Source organism: Castor canadensis, chromosome 1 (assembly GCF_047511655.1).
Source record: "Castor canadensis chromosome 1, mCasCan1.hap1v2, whole genome shotgun sequence".
Taxonomy (NCBI): Eukaryota; Metazoa; Chordata; class Mammalia; order Rodentia; family Castoridae; genus Castor; species Castor canadensis.
In genome coordinates this window covers 145,918,228-145,942,160 of record NC_133386.1, presented here as the reverse complement: position 1 = coordinate 145,942,160, position 23,933 = coordinate 145,918,228, and the positions used below count along the sequence as shown (strand labels likewise).

The window sequence follows — 23,933 nt, the reverse complement described above, 5'->3', positions numbered from 1 at the left end:
GTACAAGTGACTCCCAAGCTTCAGTACTTTAACCCTAAAGACATTTATTTCTCACTTACATAACCATTGAACACAGATTTGCAAAAAGCTGAGTGCTCAGCATTTAAGAAGCATCTCCCAGGCGACCAAAGCTATACAGCACTTTCCCTCAGCAGTGGAGGAAGCCTCCAAGGCCTGCTTTCTACCTCCTTCTTTTCATTACACCCACTGCTGCTCAGGGCCAAGGATGCCACACCCGGCCAAGGATACTGCCTGCCGAGGAAGAACCGCTAGAACAGGGATCAGGGCTCACCTCTCAGCTTCTCTCCACCCCTTGCCCTTATTCCTATCCCACTTCCTGTCACAGAGCTTAGACATTCCTGATGACAAGTCATAATTTAATTCAGGGATGACTTCGAAGACACAGGAAGTGGTTTACAACTGCTCTGACACTGCCAGAGGTGGCCCTGAACAATTTAATGAGCCTGCAGATAGACTCCTTTGAGAATTCCATTCATGGAATGAAGTGGGGTAAGGTTCAGTCAGTGTCAGTCTCCCAGCTAATTCTCAAGGGGCTCACAGGTCCTTTGGGGCTCCATTAGGGATTAATTTTGGGTCCAGCAGAGATTCTTGGCTTTGATGGCCCAGGGACAGAGATGCCTTTAGGGATATGTAAATTAGGGGACTCTAGGCTCCCTGTGAATATAGCCAGAAACCCTGATGTTTGGAGCCTCCTTTTTGCACCATTCTAACAAAGGAGGTGTCCCTTTTTCCTCAGTCCTGGTTTGGGCCTCTTTGCCTCTCTACTGATGCATGTTTACCACAACTAGACTCACATGACTATGGCAGATAGAGGCACACACTCTGGGTGAGGCTCTGTCTTGCTCTCTCATGATGGCTATTGAGGGAAACAGCTGACTGCACAGAAAGAACAGAGGAAAGTTCTCCACATGGAGCCCACAAGCCTTTTGTAAATAATCTCCAATTGCTTCCTGGCATTCCCATTCCCAGGGGCTTCTTCTCTTTACTTACTGAGAACAGGAAGGAGAAACTTCACAGAATCTCCTGTAAGCTCAACAAACACCTCTCTCTCTTATGGCACTTCCTATGGATGACAACGCTTATGGCTGTATCCTTTAGTAAGTAACCTACACACAATCTTCTGTCTCTCTCACTGTCCGCAAGTTCTACTTTTGATTCACCTCTGTAATTTATGTGCCTACAAGGCATTTGAACCTCAGAAATGTTACTTAGTCTGTGCAAATTACTTTTGAGGGAATGAATTAGCAAATAAATGAGCAAAGATAAGTAGAATAAGAATGAATGAGAAGTGATGGAAAAGTGAGAGTGAATGAGGGTGAGAATGGGAGAATGATGTAAATTGCCTTTAGTTATCTATTCTCTCTCTCTCTTTTGCAAATAAAACCTCGTTTTTCATTTGAGAAGATTACTACCCAACAAAAAGAATATATTTCTCACCCTTCACTACAACTAGACATGGTTTGCAGCTAAAATAAACAAGTAGTAGCATTGCATGAGATCTTAAAGCAAATCCTCAGAACAGGAATGTGTGTTCTTTTGACTCTTGCCACTTTTACCTTTGATTTTTGGCCTGTAAGATATGTGATGGTTGGAGCTTAGCAGCCATATTGTACAATGAAGTGACTTCAAGGAAAACAAAACCAAAAATACTGGGACAGAAAAGCAGAAAGACAGAAGAAGTCTAGGTTTCTGTTGATCATGGGACCACTATAATATCCTACACTGTTTTCTTCAAAGCTGTGTATGTAAGAAAGAAATTTACATTTTATATTGTTTTTCCATTAAACATGGTTGAACCTGATACTAACCAACTTGCTTAGAACCACAGGTTAGTTCCAGAGTCAGTTCTAGAATTCAGACCTCCTCTCTTTCAGTCTAGAGTTCTTTGAGAAGTCAGGCTCTAGATAACATATGATGGTCTGAAACTTTACACTCAACCACACCCTGCAGATGCCTTCCAAAGGCCAAACATGGAGCCAGAGAACCCTAATCTTTGATCAGGATTCAAAACCTCAATGTTCAAAACCTCCTAGAGTGGTGGGGAGCTCAAACAGAACCTCAGACCACATGCAAGTCCTAACAGCCCTGTCAATGCCACCAGAGAAACCCATCTGTAGAGCCTGGTAAACTCATGTTTTTCCCAGCTTTTGCATTTCATCAGCAAAGCATTGACTCTTCTGCAAAGTGGAGCACATGGAGGTAGCTCTTACCTCCACCAGGGAGTGCCAGTGCGCAATGGGCTTCCGAGGATACGACAGCATCTCACTCCAGTGGTCTCTGCCCAGCCGCTCAGCTTCGTTGCCTACTTGACACACTCCGATGATCTCATTGTGACCTACACTGTGAAAATGGTCCACAATAGTTTTTTCTTAAAATTTTGGTATATAAGTGTAATAGCTATTCAATTAAACTGATAAAGGAATTGGGAAAGTGGTTTTTGTTTGTTTATTTTTAATTCCCTAATTTACAACTACAAGCCAAAACATCCAATAGAACCTGGGATTCAATGTCATACTTGGCTTTCCTGACACTGACATAGGTTAGTTTGTTCCTGAGAATCCTGTTATCAAAGAATGCCCTGATGCATGCTAAGGATACTACCTTGGGTTCTGGATTTAGGTTGGCTTCCAGTGGGCACTCAAATTATCACAAGAGGCAACCAAGGAGGGTGAGAGAACAGTTCTGAGTCTGGTAACTATCTTGAGCCCACATACAGGGCAAAGTGGAGGAGGCTACTGGGTTGGCTTGTTCCCTGTTTTGTTAGAGAAGATTATTGTCATCTTATGCTCTTCTCTCCTTCCTTCCAAGCTCATATTTGGCTCTTTGGTCCAACTTGAGTTCTCGACTCTACAAGACACTTAGCTCCTTGGCCCTTAGAGCTAACACTCTCAAAATTTCCTTGGGTAGGTTTCTGCCTTGGGTCAGTGTTTTGTTTTGTTTTTCTTAGCAAACCAAGAGATATGGCTCATTCTTAACTCTTTGAGACCCAAACTCACATATTCCCTTTCTTTTTCCTTTCTACAAAGATGAGTAATTTTTCCTGTTTGCGTGGGAGTGGTAAAGGGGAGCTATGGGTGGGGATGTAGTGTGTAGGATATTTGTGTCTAAGCTCATTAAAATGAGATGCATGCAGAAGGTCTATGAATTCTGCCTTGGATTTTTCCAGACCAAATTCATGAGTTTACTGATAATTAAATTGAGGCAGAGATCACATAATCAGATTTGTTCATAAAGAAAACTTGGCAATAGCTTTAAAAGTACTGGCCTAGCTTTCCACAGTTGGTGGGCAGTATCTCCTCCTGGGGCCTGACACTACAGTGCTGTGTATTGCCCAGGGGAGATGGACAAGGCCTACTGCCCAGCATGGGCTGTCATACCCATGGACAGCCGTGTTGGAAGACAGTCATGTTTCATGCAGGCATCTGCTGAAGAAGTGTTCAGGTCACTGAAGCTGCCTTGCTGACATTTCGGAGGTATGTGGGAAAATGTTTTAGCTACAAATAATATTTGTAAGATTATATTAGAAGTCAAAATGATTCTTTCTTTTATAATTGTGCCCAGACCACGTGGGAGGTTTCTAATTAAAAAGAGACTTTGCAATTCAGTCTAATGACTGGTTTAACATGTATAATTCCCTGTTGGTGCTTCCTTTGCATATTAAAATGACTGTTTTTCAAATCTGTCCTTTAAATACACAATTGGCTACAATGCAGGCTATAAATATCTCTTCTGTGCTGTATTAATTAAAAAGTCTAGCATCTTATACATTTTAATGTACCCTGTCATCCATACGGATTTTAGCATTTTCAAGAGTACATTTCTGTGTTTGCTTTCAGACTTAAGTGGATGGAAATGATCTTTATTCAACATGTTTCAAGAAGGAAAAAAAAAACAAGATTGAAGTTACATATTTAGAAATGTTGATGGTCCGGCTAAAGTAATCATTCTGTTGTTCGGGGTGGAATTTTTTTCCCTAAAGGTAGTCAGGATTGCTCCACAGAACACAAAGACTTGTCAGGCCACAGATCTGCACAAGATGCCAGGAGGTATGCAGAGATGGGGAGGGGAGAAAAAGGAAGAGATAACACAAGGAGAGGAAAGAGTGGAAGAGCTGAGAGGCAGTCTGACTCTACACCATGGTTTGGACACTGAAGACTCCTGGACAACCTGCCTTCCATGTGCTGCTCATACAGTTACTCCCTGTACCTAGGACCCCAGCTGAGCATCTAGGCAGCTTCCATCGCTGTCCTCCCTGCCCAGGGAAGGGGACTTGTACTGAGAAGGAGTGCCAGACATCTCACCGGTCATAGTCCATGACAGCTATGGACAAGTGGATTTGGTCAATGTTCTCAGGAGGGACGTCAAAGACTATGGCTTCGTTGTAAACAGGATTCAGGGTGTTCCTCTTGGTGGATGTTTTCCTCTTCTTGAGTCGTCTTCCATCACACATCAGTGAGACCTTCACATAGGGATCTGTACAGACCATTAGAAGCAGGGATAGTGAGGATGAATGTACTGTGAGTTTTCATAGACCCCTGCCTGTGGACTGGAGTTTGAGGATTTAATTAATGTGATATCTAGGCAGGGACTAGTTAGGATAATTAAGGCATTAATTCAAGAAAAAGCACGGGATTATGCTCTTCAAAATGCAAGAAATTTAAAAATAGTGTGAAAACATCTGTTACTGAATTAGAAAACATTACAGCTATAACTCAAGACCCGCCTGTCTGTGACAGGAAGAGAAATAAGGAGTGAGAAACAGGCCTTAGTCCCCTAACTCTGAGTCACTCAATCTAAGGAATCTTTTCCTAAAGATCAGGTAGGTTTTTTTTTTTTTTTTCCTTCCAGTGCTGGGAATTGAACCTAGGGCTTTGTGCATGCTAGAGAAGCACTCTGTCACTTGAGCCATGCCACCAGTCCAAGATCAGGTCATTAGGAAAGGGAATTCTTCACTATTTGGGAGATGGAGATCAGGAGGATCATGGTTCAAGGCCACCCTGGGCAAAAATGTTACAGAGACTCCATCTCAACAAACAAGCTGGCATGGTGGTACATGTCTGTAATTCCAGCTATAGGTAGGAAGACTAGCAAGGAAGATTGTGGCCAGAGGCCAGCTCCCAGCAAAAAGTAGGAGATCCTGAAAAAATAACTAAAACAAAAAAGGGCTGGGGGTGTGGTTCACATGATAGAGTACCTACCTAGCATGCATGAGGCCCTGAGTTCAAACCCTGCACTGAAAAACGAAAAAGAAAAGAAAGGGAATTCCCAGTGTCCTAGAGTTTCAGAATTCCTCAAGGACAGAGAAAGCATCTGGGGTGGAGGCCCTTAAGTATAGGGAGCCCCCAGAACCACCTGTAGTTGTATTGCAAAGGGAGAGGAAGAACAGGCTTGCTCCTTGTACATCACTGTGACAGGGTGACAAGTGGCAAGACTAGCCTCTATTCTGGACAGAGCTCTTCTTGTCTCACCACTGCCTCGCTATCCTCCTGTTCAACAGGGAGTTCTCCATCTCTTATCTCCATCTCTTATCTCCAATCACACGTGCCCTGGCTCCTTACAATTTCCAAGAGGGATGCAGAGGCCCCTGGGGCCACATCTTTGGTTTTTTCTGCTTTGAAATCCCCTAGAGTATGGATGCAGAATATATTGCATTTCACGCTCTTTGATATCCCTGACTGTGAGCAAATGTGTGCTGCATGTTTGTCACCACATTCAGGTGACAAACCTTCTGAGGATGCTTGTGAATTTGTATAGTAGGAAATCATAATGAGACATCTTTGTTAGGGTTTTGAATCCAAGTGTACATGCTGGGTTCACTAAACCAAAAATAAAACCAAACAAATCCCAACTGTATCATTCACTTTTGTAAGGACATAGGGTTGCCTTCAATCTCCAATAAGCCTGGGATGTGTCTATCTGAGGAAAGACCTAACTAGATAAGCTGTGCTAACATGTGCAAACTCTAGGTTCAATTCGCACTTCTGGTGAGGGAGAAGACTCCACAGAGAATAATAGCAGCTAACATTATGTAGCGTTTAATATATACCAGACAGTTTTCTGGCTTTATATGTATTAACTCAATGTTACAACAACCCAGTGAGCCCAATGCTATTATCATGTTCATTAAGGTTAAGTGGCTTGGCTAAGGTCACAAAGTTCTTAAGTGGTTGGAATGGGATTAAACCTAGAAAGTTGGTTCCAGAGTTAACATGCTTTATTGCTATATTTGATACTTTGTAAGGTACTACATTAGAACCAGATGGGGAGCTTGAATTTAAGAATGGCCCACCTGAGGCTCCTGTTATGTCCATTGCCTTTAAATTCCTTGCTTTTATAATGGTAATGGTCAGCCTGCCAGCAGTTGGAAGATAGCAGAGGGAAAACATCAGCTCTCCAAGATCCACATTGTCCTGTTGAGAAACCAAAAATGGAAGCATTAGAATGTCTTTTCAGATGATAGGCAGGAGGCTCAGATGCAAAGCAGCACTGGAAGGGACCACACTGTTCCTTTTGCTCAGCTCATAAGCCCCTTATCTCTTCCTTTTGGGTCAGTTATATGGAGAATACATCCCTGTATTCTGGGAGTAACTCACCTAAGGAAGCACAACTCATTTTTAGATGGCAAAGAGGAGGCCATCCAAGGCCTTAGCCACCACTTAGCCTGCACAGCCTTATATGGGTCCCCATAAGCCAGAACACAGCTCCAGGGCAGAAGCCACATAGCCTTGATAATCCTCCATTGCTCTCTCCCCAACCCCAACATAGTTTCACTCATATCCCTACTACAATCCACATACAGCTTCCAGCACAAAGCTATGTGGAAAGGAGCCCCAGAGGCCTGCACAACTCCACCACAACCCAGGCACTCTCTGCATGACCCCATCTACCATCTTGCAGTCTTTCAAACAGGGTCTGCACCGCCCCACAGACCCTCTCTCCCCCCTTACATAGTTGTTTCAAACACACTATTCACATATCATTCTGTGTAACTTAGCCTCCCTCCCACAGTCCCTACCCTCAAAACACTGCACACAACTTCTGCAGACCAGCACATGACTCCACCAGGCCCTGGAATCTTCTAGCCCCTCACATAGCTCAGGACAAGGACACTGCATGAGCAGCAGCCCAGGAACCCACAGTTGTATGGCCCCGGACACCCCAGGACACTTGCTTAGTCCTGCAGTATCAACACAAGGGAAGAGTAGCAGAGCCTCAAACCCCTAAGTGGCTCTGCTGCCTGTGTCTTTAAGGAGCCCCATTCCTTCTCCTGGGGAAGACATCTCCTCAGAAAGCATGCATCCATCCAAATAGGTCAGAAGGCATGAGTCTCTTTCTCCCATTTTAGCCCAGGGAGAATAACTAAGAAGAGAAAAAAAAAAAAAGCCAGTTCATTTAGTTTCAATTTCTGAGAGACACCTGAGGTTACTGAGCTGGGTGCCTGTGTCTAATTAATACAGTTTCATAGTGACAATGCTCTGGGGAGTCAGGTTATTGCCCTCAACATCCAGAGCCTCCCCTGCCCTTCTGGATTCTCTGAGGATGCTCCTATTTTTAGAAGCACAGATTCAGCTCTGTAAGGTCACCTCACCCAACCTCCCTGCAGTGACTGCTTCCACAGGAGGAGGAGGAGAAGGGATCTATTTGGTTGTTAAGGCAGATGGATTGCTCTGTGTCTTCATGCATCATTTGCCTCCTGTAAATAAATCACCTCGTCTTGCAGGTCAGCCCCACCCTGTTCCTTGACCCCTAGAGACCCAGGTGGCTAGGCCACCTATGGGGAATGGTTTGGGGGCAGTCCTACAGTAGTTGGGGCTCACATGCTTCAGGTTCTGGTTGTTCTGTGGTACTGGGTTCCTTCTTCAAGAGCAGGGTCTGCACTCCCTGAAGAGGAAAGTCTGACCAGAATTCTGCTGGTGACAGAGAGGAAAGTGAAGCAACAGCTGCTCCCACAAATCATGCTTTTGCTTCCTTATTCCCGGACCCTCTTCTTTGCCCTTGCCTTCTATTACCTATTCTTTCTACTGCACCTAGCTCTCTTCTCCTACTTCATCCTGCCCAGAAAATTTTGATTTGACAAAGTAATTATAGGAGCAACCAAAATCATGCTTGTGAAGCTTCATAATCAATTCTTTCAATACACATTTCCTAAGAGGCAATATTGCATGCACATTTTGTAAGATTTAGGATGTGAAAATGCACTCCGTCTAGTTCCTGTACTTTAGGCCAATAAACATAATTCAATCTGATGTGTCAGGGTACTTCTATACTAAGTATGTTGGATTGTTTTTTTTCCCAACATGAATCCCATTCATAACTATTTGTATTGTAAGACTATCTGTTCACGAGTTAAAAGAAAAAAAAATCAAACTACAGATTTGGTAGTATATTCAGAGTGTGAATTAGGGCTAAAGCCACATTTGTACTTTTTGGTTGTTTGCTTTATTTTGGTTTGGTTCTCATAGGGTCTCAATATGTAGACCAGGCTGGTCTTGAACTCACAATCGATCCTCTTGCCTCAGTGTCTGGAGTGCTGGGATAGCAGGTATGTACTACCATGCACAGTCACATTTGTACTTTAAAATATATATATATATATACACACATATATGGTAATAATTGTTATCTAAGAGCAAAAGGCTTTGTCTTCAATTGCTTTATAAAGAAATCTTTAAAAAATTTTCTAAAATATAACAATAAAATGACACATATAGAAAAGTTCAAGTAAGGCAGCAAGATATCCTCTTTTTCCATGTACACAACCACCATGTCACTCCTTTCCCCAGAGTAACACAGTGAATAATTATCCATATTTTCCCTTTTCATTTATCCATTATCCCATCCATTTATTCACTCATGCACTTATTCTTTCAACACCTGTCATGATTGTGAGCTAAGCATTGCTCTTCCAAAGGCTGGGGGCTGAACCTGCAGTGGAAATAGCAATCACTGTCCCTTGAGGAGATTTGGGCTTGTTGAGTTGTAGAACAGGAGTTCACTGGCACCTGATGGTAGCTCTGCCTTCTCCCTATCTGCTAGTGTTGGTTTGGGGCAAAGAGCCTGAAGATCCTGGTGTTTGCAAATACTCCTTTAAACTAATGGTTCTCACTGAGAAGCAATTTTTCTCCTCCAGAGGATATTTGACACTATCTGGAGAAATCTTTGATTGTCCCAACTGGGGATAGAGGTGTATTACTGACATCTGGTAGGTAGAGCCCAGGGATGGTGCAAAACATCCTACTTTTCCTACAGGGAAGCCACAGTCATCTGGTCCAAAATGTGAATGTTGCCAAGGTTGAGAGATTGTGATTCACATAGAGGTGTTTAGATCCTTAGTAAAAGTTTTTCTGAAATGCTGATAAAAGTCAAATGTAAAGGAAAGGCAGAGAATCTGAATTCTCTTTCAGTTTGACAGGAATCAGATATGCAGAAATGTCACTGGTGGATGATTGCCCTGGAGGATACAAGGGGAAGAAATGTTACATTTGCTCCTGTTTTGTGTGGCCAAATTTGCTAATGTTAGCAAGATATATTGGGAATTTATAGCAAGTGCATAAATTCTCTATCTGCCAACCTATAGCCTCCTTCTGTGATCTGATCACCTATGTGGCCTGTGATAGCTGTACTTTTTTTTTTCTAACTAGTATACTTTTCTATTCCTCTTCTTGCATTCCTCTGGCAAATTCCCTCCCAACTCCATAAAGTTCTGGAAAAGCTGCTGCAGGAATCCAGGTTGACCAAAATATTCACACCACTGTGCTTTGATGGAATAAAGGACAGTTATATAGGTCAAGCAGGATTACTCAGAGTCATTCCTGGCATTCAAAAAATCGATACTGAGAAAAAAAATTTCTCATTTTGTTGAGGTTATTCATAAGAAAATATGAAACTAGAATTGCTGTAAGATTCTTGTACTCTATAATAATATCACGTTAAGTTAATCTGTGCAAGTTAAAAGTATATATATAGTATATACCCCAAATAAATAACTAAAGTAATAAAACAAGTAGTTAAAGGAGATAAAATGGATGCTTAAAAATATTCAATTAATGCCGGGCACTGCTCTCTCAAGCCTGTAATCCCAGCAACTTGGGAGGCTAAGATCAGGAGGATCACAATTCCAGGCCAGACCAGGAATTGTGAGACCCCGTCTCAATGGAGCTGGGCATAGTGATGTGCACCTGTCACCCCAGCTACTACAGAAGCTTAAAATAGGAGAATAGTGTCTAGACCAGCCTGGGCAAAGTAAGACTAGAGTAAGACTATCTCCAAAATAACCAGAGTAAAAAGGACTATGAAATATGGCTCAAGAGATAGAGCACCTGCCTCACAAGCAAAAAGCCCTGAGTTCAAACCCCAGTAACACCATCCCAAAAAAAAAAAAAAATCAAGAAAATGGAAAGAAGGAAGATCAGAAGAGAAAAATCTGATGAAAACACAAAACAAATTATAAGATGGTAAGTTTAAAGAAAATTATTAAGTAATTACATAAAGTGTAAATGGTCTAAACATTTGTATTTAAAAACTCTTGCAGTTTGGACATATCAGGGTAATTGATGGAAGCTGAGGTTAAGCCTTCACTCCTCATTAAATCACTTCTGCAACCTTAGATAAGCTACAAAATTTCTCAGTTCCTCAGTTCTCTGTTCTAGTGTCCGCATTTGGAAAATGGAATTAATATCTAAGCACAGAACTAACAAAATAGTTAAATCAGGAAACATATTTATATAACAAATATTGAATTCATATTTATATTGTAGCTATCATTACTATTTCATTTGATTATGTATTTGTCACTCTCACAAATGTTGGTATTCAAAAAGTGATACTCCAAAGTATCATTTAACTCAAATGATACTTTGAATTAAAGGCCCTTTGGGATGGCTTGGGAAAGAGTTGTCTTTATGCCCTTCTCTTGCCCTTCTTGCTCTTATTTGCTTTTCTCACCCAAGGCAGGTCCAAAAAAGAATTCCTCAAGTCAGATCATAGAAACTAGAAACTCCCTTCCCCAAAGCCAACCATAAAACCTGGAAATATCACTCTAGCCTATCCCTATCTTTCTGCCTTGCAGTTGGCCATCAAGAAATTCTCTGGTCTACCTTGTCTGAAAGTAGGCCAGGCAGACCCTTTTTCCAGAAGAGGCTTTGTACTCTGCTTGGGAGGAAGGAATACCGTACAGAGAGACCAAAAAGAATGAAAAACAAGCTTTGTTGATAATGTCCCCTCTGTCTGTCACCATTAATTCATGCCTTTTTGTCCAATCATTGCTACATACTATCCATTCTTCATTGATCAATCATAAGCATAAAAATATTCAGCTTTCTCTGAGTCTTTGAATCCTCATTTCTGAAGGCTCTCTGTCATATAAAACTTTGATTAAATAATTTTTTATGTTTTTCTCCTATTAATCTGTCTTTGCCAGATTTTGTTTCAGACCTAGCCAGGAACCCTAGGGAGACTGAGGAAACATTTCCTCTCTACACCAGTCTGTATATTCTTTAAGAGAAGGCCCATTTATCTACCTCTCACAGTGGCTTCCACACAAGGGTATCTCAGTCAATATTTCTTGCATTAATGAAGTGATGTCCAAACAAGGGAGTGTTGCAAGGATCCATGGATATGTATTGTACCCTCAGTAGCTTCCTGGGACTTTTGGATCAAATTCTAGTGAGTCAACAGACTATAGGACATCTGGTCTCCCCTCTCTTCCTACCCTTTCCCCACCCACCCCTTGCCATCATATTCCCCAGAATTACAGGCTTACTGAGAGATCCTGTTCTTATACAGCCTATTTAAAAAACAAAAACCTTGTGAGATACAGTGGCAAGAAATCATTTACTTAGCAAGCACAATCCTGGTTGCAACATTTCTCTCAAATGTCCTTTATCTTTACTTGTAATAATTACACGGCCCAAACCTGGTCCTCCTGTAACATGGAAGGTGTTAATGAAATAACCATTCTATTTTCTCAGAAACTCCAACTATATTCCTGATACTGTCCCCAGACATAACAAATTGGCAAAAAACGTCCTTTTTCAGTGACAATCCTACAAATAATTAGCATTCACTGTTAAAGTAACTGTTGATTGCACTTTATTTATAGGTATTTACATGATTAATTGCATTGGAAGTGTGCCTGGAGGATGTCATTTTCTTAGCTGGTGCTGGGGCACAAGCGAACCTGCAGCCCTCACAGAGTAGTGATAGAGGGCTGGGATCAGCCCAAACCTTTCTCCTATCTGACCTGCTCCCTCAAAGTATTCTAGGTCTAATTCTGTAAGACTAGTCTTCCCTTAAAAGAAAGGATTTCCTTTAACCCATGATATGTTCAGCTGAGAATGGACAAGATAATAACATCATACATGTGTGAAGTTCTTCACGGTCAACAAAAACAATCACAGTACTCTCTTATCTGATCTCATCCAGTTCCCTGGTTTAATATTATATCTCTACCCTAGCTTTTTCCTTGCATTATAGACTCATACATCCAAATGTCTTCTTTAGTTGTCTAACAAGCATCTTAATCTTGATAATTCAAAATAACCCAAATCTTCTCAATTTCAGTGTGGCAAAAACCTCCTCCCAGAGGCTGAGGCTAAAAATCTGGTAGTCATCATATTCCTCCTCTTTTCTCACCCTCCCACATCTGCAAGTCATGCCATTTCTCCCTCCAAAAATATTTAAGTCTGCCCAATATTTTCCTTTTCTATAGTGCTACCCCATTTCAAGATACCATTACCTCTCTCACATGCACTACTGCACAACAGTGAAGGAAAAAGGAGAAGTGAGTGGGTACATGGGGCAGGACACCTGCTGTAATATGTGTATATCATAGGAATCTCTCATGCAATAAGCTCCCAGCTGCTCAAGGCCTCAGAGCTTGCTTCCATACCCTTGTGCTACAGTGCAACATAGCCACATCTGAGATTTTCCAGTCTGGTCTGATGCACTGGTGAGCACACAGAAAGGCCTCCAAGAAACACTGACTCTAGCTGGGGAGGTGAGGGGACACTATGGGTCCTGATCTTCCCACATGTCTGGGGTTTTCCCTCAAAGGCTAGAGTAGGACCCTGGGGCTGGACAGCTCCCATTGCATATGCACACACAGGAGGCTTGGCTGTGTCCTAGCACTGTGGTGGCAGACGGGATGGATGATGATAGTAACACAAAGAGGAACTTAATGATAATAACTGCTGGGTATGAGCAACCTCTTTGCTTTCCTATAAAAAAGAAGTGGCTCTGGCTTATCTGGAATTACATAATGTCTGCTTTTGCTCTGCTGGGATTTGAGTCTTTCATATTTCAAAACACAACCCAAACAGGGAAGATGTGAATCTGGAGGACATTCTTTTCTGACATATTTAGATAGCAATATCTTGCTGAGAGCTTATTAGGTACTCCGCTTTTCTCAGCACTAAAGGCCACCGGTTTCTGCCCCAAGGGACCCAACTGTCTAGAATGGCGGCAGAATTTCAACACAGGGTAGTGAATGGGGGACACTACCTGGAAACCACATTCCCAAGTGTAAAGAGCTGGGCCATTTTGCTGGAAAAGTAAGCATGGAGCTCATCCCAAGAACATTACTAGGATTAATTATTGAAAGCTCTGGTTTCCAAACCCCTCAAAAATCACTGACTTCTAATGGGTTCGTAAAAGACAGGTGCTACCAGATAAACATCACTTCCTTTTTGAACTATGGGATTCACAGATCAGGGAGTTTTTGCAGGCACAGGAGTTTTTGTGTGACTTCAGCACATCTGGGATGTGATATTCTTATAGATGATCTGGATAGATTTGGCACAGATGATAGTAAAGGTGAATTCGTATCTACTTTCACAATCACACTTAAAGGGTGTCAATTACTGATTCAACAACCTGGATATTGTCCAACTCTGTAATTTTATCAAAAGGCTAGAAGAAGGAACAGAATTTCAGTGTGACAGAGCAGGCAAAATAAGTACACTGGAATCCAGAATCAAGATCCATAAAAATACCAACGGGTAAATATATATAAAGCTTAAAATATGAATTTATCAAGATAAATTATTTGATAGCCTAAGAAAATCAATATTGCAATCTTTGAAGTAGATGCATCTCAATGCCTGTGAAAATAAAAGGTTTATGGTTTAATCTTAAATTGGATCAAAATGTGATCTAGCTACCAGTAACTAATTTTGCTTCAGGCAGCACCAAGAGGTATAGTTTGAAGATGAAGGGTGCACACTAGCCAGAAGATTCCTGAAACATTACTTCTGTTCTGGCCATCTGGATTTTAGAGATATGTAAATGGTTGGAAGATAGTGAGAAGAACTGGAGGTGTGGCTCAAGTGGTAGAAAGCCTGCTTTCCAAGTGCCTGCTTTGCAAGCTCAAAGTCCCGAGTTCAAACCCCAGTCCCACGAAAAATAAACAAATAATAAATAAGATAAGTAAAGATGGCGAGAATAATAACTGCTATGAGAGAGGATCAGGATTATAAGAAGCACAAATGAGGAACTAGTAAACCTTAAGGAAAATACTCAAAAAATACAAGATTCTTGTCAGCACTAATTTGAATTGGTGTCCCACAGAAGAGGGACTGAACTGTTCTTAGTGATTCTATAGACTAGAACTAGTGGAAATCACAGAAAGATTTCTAATATTCTTTTCTATTACAATCCCAATCCATGGATTGTCTCTCTTGTCTACCTGTTCAGCAGGTTTCTCTGCTTTAGAGAAGAATCAAGGTTGAACAAATGTAAAGCCTTTTCCCATTTCTATTCCTGATCTCCTGTGATTTCCTAGCTCAAATATGAGCTGGCAGGTAAAGAGAGACTATAAATTTCTGGGGCAAGACGACTAAGTTATCAGAACCATAACTAAGGAGATAGGGTTTAGTGCCGTGGTATGTATATCTATATTTGAGGGGAAGAACTTATTCGATGAAAGGGATAGAAACTCTGAAGGCAGCTGACTAATAATGTGTAATTCAGCATCCTAGGAACACGTATACTTTGAAGAAGACATGGTAAAGAAAAAGTGAATTCTAAGCGTTGGTGCACCCAGCGTAGGAATTTGGGGTATTAGAACCTTTTAATTTTTTCTTAACATTGCTTCCCTGATAGACACTTTTAGACTCAAGTGTGATTTTCTTTAATCTCCCTGTTTTCCCAGGGCTCATGTCTAGTCAAAAGAGTCCTTGACTAAAACAAAGGTAGCAGTTTTTAAAAATTAAAAGGCTACAGAAAAGATTTTAGTATTTAATATGAATGTTTAATAACCCATTCAGAAAAGACTTTTTTTTTTTTACAGATCCATGGATTCTCAATAGAAATAAAAGACAAAAGTAATTGAAGATGAAAATTTGTTCTTTAAAGGCTGGGTAGAGACATCAGAGCATCCTCAGAATTGAGCGTTATATGCTGGCTCTGCTGGATACAGTGAGTTTCACTGGCTTTCAAAGCAAACATTAAGATGAATTGGATCATTTTGAATTCACCCTGCATTCTCAGCATCCATGTCATCCTGAAAATTTCCATCAAAACTTGGAATTCATGTAGCTTATGGGAGATAGGAAGATGAGATTCTTTAGTAAAAATGCCCTTTAAAGAGAAGCATAGCAGCAAATCAGTTAAATTAACATGTTCAGTGGTTTGAACAATCATACAGAAAAACACACTATTTTACTGTGAATGGAGTCTTGACCCAAAGATAGTCACAGGACATAGAGTTGTTTTGTTTTTAAAAATCTTTTAGTGAAGACAAGCATTATCCCCCATCTTTCATCCCTCTCTATCAACCATTCCTCTATCCCTATTATGCATCCCTGAGAGCTTAGTACCTGGGCCACCCAATTTACAACAATTCTACCTCTAAAATGTGTCTTGATTACCACTTTTCCTCTCCATTCCCTTTGGACCAGCCTCTGAAATATTACTCTGGAGTAATTTGCCACTTTCAATCCATCCTACATGTAAACATAGATCCATTTACTCCTTATTTAAATCCTTCAATAAATCCTCTTAGGTTAAATAAAAACCTTGTGGTATATACTATAAAGGATAACTTCTCAGGCTATTGTGTTACTTCCTAAATGACCCGCACTCACTTTTATGTTGGCAACAATTTCTTTTGTATCTTTGAAGACCCAGCCTGCCAAGTTATCCCCTCTAGGTATCCTTCAGGGTCTCTCCAAGCCTGTTTTCTTTGTTCTCCCAACTCTCTGTCCATATTTGTAATACCATATAAAATTAGAGGTAGTTGTGATTCTGCGATGCTGAAGACAGGAGCTGCATTGTCCTGTTGGCATGTTTATCTGGAGATGTGGACATTTTACAGAAGAGAAGTCAGAGTCAGAGAGGCTAATTAGGTTGCATGGCTATTCAAACACTGGAACCATGCCCTCAGCTCTGACTGAGGAGCCTGTAGTGTGCATCATGTGGTAGAATCCAGCCCTTTCATAGCCAAGAGGTTCATAGGGTCAAGCAAAGGAGAAGGTGAACAAATTCTTTCTTGTATGGTGGAGATGAGAGAACTCAGAGGAAGCAGACTGTGAGTTAAAAATGTGCCCAGATTCTTCCCTTTGCCACACAATATTTCCACCCTTAGGGTTGACATTTTCTCTCACCTTTTATCAAAAGGAACTGCTTTTGCCTTTGCAACTAGTAGAGAAAAGAAAAAGAAAAAAGGACAGAAAAGGAGAGGGAGAGGGAGGGAGTAAAAGGAGGGAAGGAAAGAGAGGGAGGGAGGGAGAGGGAAGGACAGAGAGAGGGAGTGAAAGGGAAGGAGGAAGGGAGGAAGAAAGGAGGCTGTGGGGGAAGAGAGAGAAGCAGGGAGGGAGAGAGAAAGGAACTACATTGATTGAATCCAATTTGAGAACTGGACAAAAGATGCTTTAGCAAAAGAGGATCTGCCTCTCCTCCAAAAGCTAGCATCAGACCACTTCCTTGTCTCTGACACAACTTTCTAGGACTCTTGGGGAAACACAAAATTTTGATATAATAAAGGACAGTGCAGGCATAATCAGGGGTTATCATAGGTGTACTTTAAATGAGGACAATCATAGTCTCTCTGTATTTCTCTCTCCTCTTTTCCTCTCTCCCTCCCTCAAATTGAATGTAAGGCAGTTAGTACACTGAAACATACATGTTAACATATTATCTCTGTCATTCTACATCTCCTAGAGCAGGGTCTGGTACAGAGTGGGCTTACAATTAGCAAACTCAGCATACCAGTGAATGAATATATGAACAGAATTATATAGGAAAGGAAGCAAATAAGATATCCTTTTAAAATGGTATGCCTTGAAGTTGCAGGGGACATCATCAGATAGGTCGAGCCATTTTTCCTCAGTTACAAAGTTTTTTACCATCAAAAATGAGTCTGTAGGATACTTTCCATCCCCATGAGCTCTGTGACTCTAAGTCTTCATTAAAAGATAGTAATTTTTAGAAAGTGTAAAACAATAGTAGTAGAATTTCAGAACAAGCCTCCCACTTCCCAGGACACAGCAGAGGATAAGCAGTTTTCTCCACCCAGTGCTCCACATGGGGACTTACAGGACTTTCTAGGAAGAGTAAGCCAACTGCTATAAAAAATCTACTTTGTGGTAATAGCCGAAGGCCATGCATGTGTCAGAATGTTTTAGGAGACAAACCTGGACACTTCATTTGCCATGATGAGCTGGGGAATTCCTTGACACCCTAGGCTAACAATTAGTTCATTGTACACAGGAATCTGTTCTTCTCTTCACAAAAGCCTAATTCCCATTTATCCAGGACATGAGCTAAGACAATTATGCAGGAGACAGGGGAGAATCTGGACATGACAAAAAAAGGAAGGAAGGAAGACAAACAGGTCTTCAATTTAAATTTATTCACTCAACAAATATTATTCAACAAATTGAATACTTACTATACTTCAGACATTATACTAGATTCTGCTAATACAAAGAGATTGTGGGGTTCGGGGGCGGGGAGGGGGAGTGAAAGGTAAGTATCCTGGCTGTAATAGTCATTTGAATTGCCATTCTAGAACTTAGATAGTAAACAAATTAAAGAAGTAAATTATATCACGCTAACTGGTAAAAAGTGTTACTCAGAAGTTAAAGGGAAATAGGAGCTGGAGGAAGGAGATGCAATTTTATACAGAATGGCCAGGGAAGCCCTCAGAGACTGTGCCATGTAAGAGGAGACCGGAGAAAGTAGGGGAGCAAGGCATAGGTTACCTAGAAGAGGTGATAAGGCAGAGAAAAGAGCCTTGAGGCAGGGGTACATCTGAGCAACAGCAAGGAGGCAATTGTGGCTACAGTGGAAATGTGCAGGAGAGCAGTAGGAGATGAGGTCAGATATAAGGTGATGAGGAGGCCTGAGGTCAGATTCTGAAGGCCATTGAAAGGACTCTGACTTACTCTGATGAAACGAGGAATTGCTGGAGGACTTTGGCCACATAAATGACAAAAATCAACCAAGAATTTAAAAGATCACTTCAGTTTCTAAAGAGATTACAGACTTTGCAAGTGATGGAGCAAATTAGGAGCATGAGATCCAGTTAGGAGTCCATTGCAATTAACTCACAAATATACTATGTTATACAAGCATCCATTGTTCTGAACTCACAAGTATACTATGCTATACAAGCATCCATTGTTTTCAGCTTGAGATTGTCTTGGCTTTTATGAGGTCTCTTTAATTATTAAGAAGCACTGATGTTTCTGCTACACATCTAGTCAGATTAGAATGTATGGTAGGAGGTTACTTTTATTTAGAAAGGGTTTCAATAGGGACTTAACTGAATATTCTTCCTGGGAACTCAGGAATAACAAAGTAAGAGACCCTCTAGGACAATCTAGAAAAATATGAAAAGATTTTTGAAATGTTCATCAGAAAGCTCTTCCTCCTGTTTCTGGGGTCCTAATCACACCCACTACAGGCATTTCCCTCCAGTATCTCCAACAGACAGGAAGTGAAGGCTTTCCCAGCTTCCAGGTGCTTTCATATGTCTAGGAGGAAAGAGTCTAAGAATTAGGCTAAATTATGTGAAGTTATTTTGTAGGCCATAATGGGAAGTCAGCAATTTCATATAGTTTGGCTCAAAGTGAGTAAGATCTGTGCTTACTGCTGCCCTAGATTAAATGCACTCCAGCTTAGTTTGTGAGAACTTATTCCAAAACAAAATGTAAAACTGAACTACTCAAAGCATTCAAGGTTGCCAGCAAAACCTAGTCTTGCATTAGCATGGCCAAGAGCAAGTAAAGCTGGGACTTGGGAAATTCTGGAGCTCTACAGAGGCCAGTAATAGCAATATGGGAAGAGTTGATGTGAGGTGGAGAAAATAGATAGGGGAATGGGAATGATAGGGTTACAGATGTATTCAAAAATATATCACAAAAGGGGAAACAGTAATGATTCTTCAAATCTTTTCTTGAGTTTAGTGTCAATATTCAATATCAGACAAAGATGCACAAAACAAGCAAGGGCCTCCACCAAGATAGTCACAGACAAGTAAGCAAACAAAATAGGCCAAGTCTTATATAAATATGGCTGAAAATCCTATATACTATATTAACAAATAAAATTAGTGTTAATAATATGCCTTGATCAGAGAACACCCTGAAGTATGGGTGTTTCAAAATTAGTAAACTAGGATGTAACATAAAATTAATGGGTTGGAGAAGAAAAATTATGCAAGCATCACAGTAGAAAAGATATTAGATGAAATTCAAGATCTATTCCTAATAAAATGAATACAAAGCATTATATTGTAACACTAATAGCAAATTCAGAATCAGGATGAGAATTCCTGCTATCACTTCTACATAGTCTACAATTTGAGAAATTCTAGCCAATGCTGTAAAATAAGAAAAATAAATAAAGGGTAAATTTATTATTAAAAGCAGTGTATGTATAGTTATTCAAAGAGTATCTGATTGCTTAGTTGGAAATTCAAGATAACCAACCAAGTTGAAAAACTATTGAGACTAATGAGACAGGTGGCTAATTACAAATACACAAAAATAAAGAATTACAAGTCACAAATGAGAAGATAAACAACTCAATTAAAAATGAATAAAAAACCCCATGAATTTAATAAAAGTAGATATGTAAAAAGGTCCCTGCAATCATGAGTCATATAAAAAGACCAGAATGAAATATCATCACTAGAAAAACTAAAATAAAAAAGATGATAACAGCAAACATTGCAGGGATGTGAAGCAACCAGGACTTAATGCACAATTGGTGTGAATGTAAAATAGTACTTTGAGAAACTACATGCATTTTTTGTAAACATAAATCTATCCTATGGTATAGGAAATCTACTCCTAGGTAGATTACTTGAGATATGTAAAAGTGTTAAGTCCATAAGTATACTTGTACAAGACTATCCATAGCAGCTGTATTCGTGTTAGGCAAAAAACAAAAACAAAAAATTGGAAATCTGTAGGTGAGTATCAGAAGCATTATACTGAACAAAGGAATCCTTTGTCTACACCCATGCAAGTGTGAAGTGCAAGAACAGGCAATTATGGTGAGAGAAGTCAAAAAGTTGCTGCTCCTCACGGGACTGACTAGAACAGGACACGAGGGAACTTTTCAGCAATGATAGAAATGTTCTACATCTTGTTTTAAATGATAGATACATGTGTGAGCACAAATGCCAAAGCTCAAACTGAGTACTGAAGATCATGCATTTTGTTAAATGTAAAATATATCTCAATTTAAAGACAGCCTCTTCCTACATGTGCAAGGAAGGAGAAAGATTTTTTCAAATGAAAAATATCCAATTCTCATAGGCAACATAAATAAAAAGTACATAGGGAAAATGTTAAGAAAACTATCTAGACAGATAAATTTTACAAAAATCTATTAAATAATGTTCTTTAAAAAAGAATGGAATAAATGGAGATGTTCTGTATTCCTAGATGGTAATATTTAATATTGTAAAGATGTTAATTCAATCAAAATTTTATATACATAGAGGTAAACTCAAATAAGTTCACAATTCATTTTTAAAAAATGCCTTTCCTAGATAACTTAAAGATATATTTTCAAGACTCAATGGCTAAAACCATCAATCATTTTATCATTAATAAGAGTGTAAGATGGGGGAAGGGGATGTGCCTCAGTGGTGGAGCACTTGCTTAGCCAGCACAAGGCACTGACCTTGACCTCTAGGACTGCCCCTCCCACCTCAAGGATAGGGGATTAGTGTTACTACAAGGTAGAACATATTATTATAATATAAGCACCAGCATTTTGCTATAAGAAAAGTGAAGATTAATGGAAAGAAACAGAAAATGCAAACGCAGACCAAAGTGTACAGCTTGTTCATAACTTCAGTACATAATTATCTCATAAAACATATGGAATACAAATGCACAAAAATATATTCAGTATAAAAGAATTTCTATTTATTAAGAACGAAAAATTCATTTAAAATCTCAGTCACACATTCGTAGCACAATTTTTAACAATATGTTCTCAACATTTTCTTTTGTTTACAATGGATCCCATGATCAATAGGCATAAGCTTGTAAGAGAGCACCTGTTTGAGAACAATGGTGAACAGCTTTCAAGCTCTAATTATTTCCTTATTTATCCTAATTTATTAAATTTTGAAGCTTATAGTTTGTGACTGCACCAAAAGTTAAAAACTTGAGTATTGGTTATATGGTAATAATGTTGGTTTAGGTTTATTCAGAGGATCTAGATAACTAATTATTTGGGGCAACTTAGCTAAGATCATTAGCTTATATGCGTATCAAGTTAATTTTAAATGGATTTACATTTTAAAGTAGAGATTGTGGTTTAGACTGTGGCATCTGGAATCAGACTGTGCTTTATTGCAGATCTGCCACTAGGTGACCACAAGTAAGTCACTTAACCATTTGTATCACATTTTCTTTATTTGTAAAATAAATTTTAATAATGTTATGTGCCTCATGGGGTTTTGTGATGAATAAAGGAGACAGAATGTACAAAGCTCTTGGAACTGGGCATGACAAATGGTTAACGATGACTTCATAGATGTTACTTCTTAGTGTTATCATTATTGTTGGTGCAGGCAGGTTTTAATAATCATGGAAACGAGGGACTTCCTAAGTTGGACTCCAAAGGCAGAATCTTTATATACATGAACACGTAAACATATGACAATGTCAAAAGAAAATTGAAGCTGACAACTTTAATGTTGAAGAGATCTTAAAAATTAGCAAGGAAAAAAGTAATTCATGAGTAAAAAGAAGAAAAACAAATGGTTAACAAACTTACAAAAAGATGTTCAATATCATCAGTATTAAAAGAAACACAAAACTTGTCAAAATCATCATGGCTTATTTTGCCTATTATATTAGCAAACAATGAAACAATGATAACAAAAAAAGCCTAGAAGGACAGATTAAAATAGCTGTAAATGACGATGGAGGTAGAGTAATAATAGGAGATGTTTACTGTCTTCCTTGTAGCTTTGTATACACTAGAGTCTGAAATTTCTACAGGGATCATGTATAATTTCTATGAGCCATAAATTTACCTTAAGTACATTTAAAATACAAACCTTCATACCCACGTTAAAGCTAATTCAATAATGCTTATAAAAGTGATGAAATGTACACTTGAACATCACTATAACTATAAATATAGTAAAACTATGCAGCAAAACCAGACCTGAGGGAAAACTGACAATATACATCAAAATCCATAAAAATGTGTGTATCTGTTGATTGTAACTTTCCACCTCTAGGTCTTTATCCTGGGTAAATAATTAGACAGCATAAAAAAGGTATTTATAAGAATTTACATGATGGTATAAAGCCAAAATTAGTAGTAACTCAGATACCAATTAATAGAAGATTGGTTAGAGTGCATTATGGGAATCCACACATGCAATGGAATAATAATGAGAAGGGTTGTCACTTCAAATGAAGATGTAAGCTGGGGTTGTAGCTCAAGTGGTTGCATGCTTGCCTAGCATTTGTAAGGCTCTGAGTTCAAACCCTAGTACCAACAAATGAAGATGTAAATGTCTATTGATATGGAAAAGTTCTTATTAAGAGAAAAATAAATTATAAAGGAGGAGTATGCATTGGAGTCACCTCAGGTTTGCTGGAAAAAATTATAGATATATGTTTATGTTTAGGTAATTAAAAAAACTCAAAGTAATTATGCCAAAATATTACTGTATTCTCAGAATAATAATTATCTATACATTATCACCAGGTAGATGGGGAGAGGCCAGAACCTGGCAATTTGGTGAGTTAGAAGAGCCTGAAGAAGAGAGAGCTTGATTTTGCTGATCATGGGCCAAGGCCCAGGGATATCAGAGCTCAGGAAAGCTGATAGCCATTAAGGAACCAAGATGAGGTAGCAGCATGACCTCATGATGGGGCAGAGCAAGGGATCATGAGAGCTGGGCTTGGAGAGTTTATGTGGATAGACAGGGAACACATGGAAGATGGCCCAGCCACAGATACCTTTCAGTCCCTTGAAGGGTAACTCACCAAAGGAAGCAAGGCTTCCTTCAAGGGAGAGTACAAGGTTATGGGGCACAGAACAGAATTTGTCTTTAATATCAGCACCCTAAGTTAGAGGCACAAGGGCTACAAGCATGCTACAGTGCTAATCCTACAGACTGAAGGGTAGAGCAGGAATGGAAGGGAGTAGAATCACGATGCATATTTGTCAGTAGTATGTGTGATTACTGATGACTTCTAACACATTTCAAAAATTTAAGTCATTTTGGTAACTACAGCAACAACTACTGCAACTACTAAAAGAGGCATAAACCTTCCTGAAAATGTCAGTAAAGAAAAAGCAATGAGAACTGCAGGCCACTGAAAACTGTAGAAGAGAATATGCTGAAACCTTAATTAGCTTATTCATTTATTTACAAGAAAATCACCCATGGCATAAAGGTGCCAGGATTTGCAGTGAGCAAAGGT

The 23,933-nt window shown here is 39.6% G+C and overlaps 1 protein-coding gene across 2 annotated transcripts in view; it reads right to left on the bottom strand.

Moving 5' to 3' along the window:
- Syt9 (synaptotagmin 9) overlaps positions 1-23,933 on the bottom strand; it is a 176,664-nt gene that overhangs the window by 45,790 nt on the left and 106,941 nt on the right. Inside the window, exons 4-6 of one of the 2 annotated variants that reach the window (XR_012451083.1) lie at positions 6,311-6,431; positions 4,323-4,494; positions 2,232-2,356 (exon numbers count right to left, since the gene is read on the bottom strand). Coding sequence is in view for 1 of the 2 variants with exons in the window: in XM_074084869.1 (XP_073940970.1) it covers positions 2,232-2,361; positions 4,323-4,494; positions 6,311-6,431 (423 nt within the window). In the remaining variant the exon portion in view is untranslated. Of the gene's footprint in view, positions 1-2,231; positions 2,362-4,322; positions 4,495-6,310; positions 6,432-23,933 lie in introns of both variants that reach the window. The other variant, XM_074084869.1, reaches the window with a different exon arrangement.